Source organism: Nestor notabilis, unplaced genomic scaffold (assembly GCF_000696875.1).
Source record: "Nestor notabilis isolate BGI_N333 unplaced genomic scaffold, ASM69687v1 scaffold239, whole genome shotgun sequence".
Classification (NCBI taxonomy): Eukaryota; Metazoa; Chordata; class Aves; order Psittaciformes; family Psittacidae; genus Nestor; species Nestor notabilis.
In genome coordinates this window covers 15,861-19,632 of record NW_009944781.1, presented here as the reverse complement: position 1 = coordinate 19,632, position 3,772 = coordinate 15,861, and the positions used below count along the sequence as shown (strand labels likewise).

Sequence of the window (3,772 nt, the reverse complement as noted above, 5' to 3'; positions counted from 1 at the left end):
GAAAGAGGGGGTAAGAAAGGGTTACTAGCTGGAAGCCAGCGGAGAGGTATCAAACCCTGTCCTAGCAGAAGCCTGATTCATAAGACCCCCAGGGAAGGGAAAGCTCTTCTGTGGACAAGCAGGGGCAGGTGAGCAGCACAACACTGCTCCAGCTCTCACAGGTTCTCGGTGGTGTTGAACAGCAGCAGGGAGCTGAGGGAGCTGATATTCCTGGGGAGGCTGCCAAGACCTTCTTCTGCATCATCCTCCTGGTGAATTTTGGTGCTCACACACACAGGGAAGTACTTAAGCTTCTCCTGCAAGAAGACAGATAACGGGTGGTAAACACAATACAGCCACAGCTACTGAGACAGCTGTCCCCAGCCACCACAACCCACACTGCTGGATCCACTGCTTGGTCCAGGAACCCTACTGCTCCCTCTCCATCTCCCTTGGAGCAAAGAAGCACACAGCCAACAATGCAACCTCACACTCGTAACAAATCAGACTCATGGCATGTACTTTTGGTGCCATGGATGGGTCGTACTGAACAGGTGTTGGAGCCACCAAAATAAAACAACCACTCAGACTCTACAGCCAGAGGCAGGGATCAAGCACCAGAGTCTAAAAGGCATTTGTTACAGTCAACTATGAGACATTTCCATGCAGGCAGAGTCCTCCAAACATCTCTATTACCTCCCCTCTGCTGCCTTCAGTTGATGTTTTAAGAGCTGTGATCCCACTGGTGTGGTATGCAGGGAAGGTAAAGGAAAAGAGGTTAGGAAAAAGCAGAGTGCCTGCACTAGGTAAGAGAGCAGGCAGAAGGGAGTGTGCAGGGTGGAACGTGTGCCAGATGGTTCTGCAAAGCCTGAGGGATTTGCAGGAGTTTTCAACTCTAATGAACTGAAATCTCTTCTCTCTCAGTTCTAAAACTTCATGCATAATATATAGAGCTCCCTTTAGAAAAGGACTTATTACATCTGAACCTCTTGACTTTTATAGAGCACAGGAATTGCCATCCCGGATCAGAGCAGTGTTGCAGATAGCGTGACAGTGCCCGCTGCCACATGCTCTGGGGAGATGCAGCTCAGTGCCCACAGCACACTGCTGTAGAGGGAGGAAAGGCATCAGTTCCTGAACCCAGAGACAGCCTGAGATGGACAAACCTCCACCCCAGAGCCCTCCCCACACCTTTCCTCAGCCCCTTCACAATTCCTGTTTTTATCTTACAAACTAGGGCAAGCAGCAGCCTGGCAGCTACAAGGTGGTAGGTGTTCAAACCAGACAAAACCAGAGCGCTACCCACGACAGTTTGTTAATAACTGCCCACACTCCTCTGGTTTTCTTCTGTCACCAGAAAATGACCACTTCAGATATTGTCCACAGCATCCTGCTGCCTCACTACTTACAGCATCCTTGCTCTATCCCATCCTCCTAGTCCTTCTTCCCTCCTTACACTTGTTTGGGGGAAATGGAGATCACCATGGGTTCAGTTTTAAGATTGCATCTCCGCAACATGAGCAATGCCTGCTGGCTGAAATTTCAGTCTTGAATTTGGTAGCCAGAAATCCTAGGAAATGGCTTAGTCACAGCTCAGTTAATCAACTAAGAGTTTGTATGATGCTCTGGGTCTATAAAATGGGAAAAACCTGTGAGGTTTTGATTTAATCCATCCCCCCACCCCCAAAGAACCCATTCCAACTTGTGAAAAATACACTGAAACAAACATCCTGAATTTTTACAGAGGCAAGTAGGCAAAAATAAACAAACTCTTATTTAGAAGCTGTAGAAGGAGAGGTTCAAAAATAAAGGTTCTTTTGATCATTAATATTAATTTCCCAATGTTTAATTTTTTAAGCATGAGGGAGTGCTGATGCTTTCGCTAGAACTGTTCACACACACTTAGCCCTCAAGTCATATATATATTTTTTTAATTCTCTCTTTGTAGATTTCAATTAGCACTGGAAGTATGTGCGTCACTTCAAGGGCCTAGTGAGAAACCAACCGTTACCTAAATTTACTTGTAAGTCTCATCTAAGGCAGTTATAAAAGCACTAAGCATGAGTATTACTCGGAAATGTGAGGCTCTTTGTAATCCTTTCATTTAAATGCCACCAAAAACCTGGTCTTAGTCAAGTACCTAGATCTGGTTTGAAATTTAGAATAGTTACACACTGTCATGTCCTACAACTGTGAATTCCACAAGTTAACACACCATTTAAAACATCGGTTTTCTTATAGGGACATTAAGGCCTTAAGCCAAAGGTTTGGCAGCCTTGACATACTGAAAGCATGGGGGGCACTGGAATGCTGGGGTTTGGCACCTGGCAGGATCACACTCCTAAGGACGCTGCAATTCCAGGCACTTTTCTTCCTAAATATATAAAGTATACATAAAAGTATATATATATATGAAGTATATATAAAGTCACCCTGGTGCTTAAGTTTAATTCAGCGTGCACTATTACAAAGGAAATTGGTCTGATACAACAGAAATCCCATTCCCTCCACGCCACGGGAGTGCTGAGGCTTGCTCGAAAACCACTTGAAGATGGGTGAATGGCAAACCCCTGGTTTAGCCTCCCCATGCCCATATGGACTCAGAGAGAGGCAGAATTCACAGACACACCAAGTTACTGACAGTTCTGAAGCCCAGCAAGACTGCTCCAGCAGCGGACTGCAGCTTTCGCTTGGACCTCTTCCCAAGCTCAGGCACAGCATGTCTGAGATTGATACGCCATCCTACCAGCCTGTTTTCCAGCCTCCTGAGGGGCACCTGCAGGACCCAGACTCTGCTCCCACCACAAAGGCAGTGCCCAGTGCCTGAGTAGCCCCACAGGGCTGCAGCCAACTCACTGCTGAGCCCTGCCTGGCTGCTACCACAGCAATGTGCAAAGCAAGTGACATTCCAGGCTTACCACAAGCACCTTGTTTCTGGCACTCTTATCCATCAGTGCTTACCTTACTGACCTAAACAGTGAGTTTTCTCTTGCTTGGGATGTGGAGGGGGAAAGGAGGATTTCCCAGGAGGGAAGCATTTTTAAATAAACTGCAGAAGCATGCACATTTCCAACTCAGCTGGTTTCCCCCCAGAGCACAAGCCCTAAATGCTGAGCACAGGCTGCCTCCACTTACCCTCAAACTGACAAAAGCAGAGCTTGCTTTCCTGGTGAAGCGTGTGTGAGTGAAGTTAGCAAAGGCCACTGCAACTGCTCCCAGCAAAGAGGCCCTCATTAGAAGTGAAAACAGGCAGCGAGCCTCTGCTGAAAGCCCTGAATAATTGAGGAGGGCACAAATGCAAACATTAGACTCCCCTCTGCCACATTTCATTACTGCAAGGTACGTCAGGCTCCGTGCTCAGCTCTGGCCAAGAAGGGACTGTTCCCCTGGAACGTGGTCAGAGCTTGGCCATTCTGCGACCTGCTCAGCACACCAGATGCTCCTAGCACAGGAGCAGCCCATCATTCATCAGCTGACAGCCAACAGCATTCCCCCACCCCACAGAAGAGCTGCAGGAGCTAGGGTGTATGAGCTTGGCAAAGTAACAAGACCACTGCATGAGGTAGGGCCAGCAAAGCCAGAGAAAGATCAGTAGCCCCAAAGGAGGAGGAAGAAATGGGTCACAGGAGGGGAGGAACAAATACAAACATCCCTAGGGGCCTGCACCAGTCTGTCCCTCTGCTGAAGCAGCCCTGGTCACGAAGGGCAGTATGTGGTAATGCACAGAGACTGCCTGGAACAGGGAAGAGGTGGCATGAGGGGCTGTGGGGAGGGATGTGCAGGGCCTCCTGGA

The 3,772-nt window shown here is 48.2% G+C and overlaps 1 protein-coding gene across 1 annotated transcript in view; it reads right to left on the bottom strand.

Annotated features, from left to right (window-relative positions):
- Positions 1-3,772, bottom strand: part of WASH1 (WAS protein family homolog 1) — a gene marked incomplete at its 5' end in the record, with an annotated part of 10,728 nt that overhangs the window by 4,156 nt on the left and 2,800 nt on the right. The window contains one exon of the mRNA XM_010022549.1: positions 160-296. Coding sequence (XP_010020851.1) covers positions 160-296 — 137 coding nt within the window. The remainder of the gene's footprint in view (positions 1-159; positions 297-3,772) is intronic.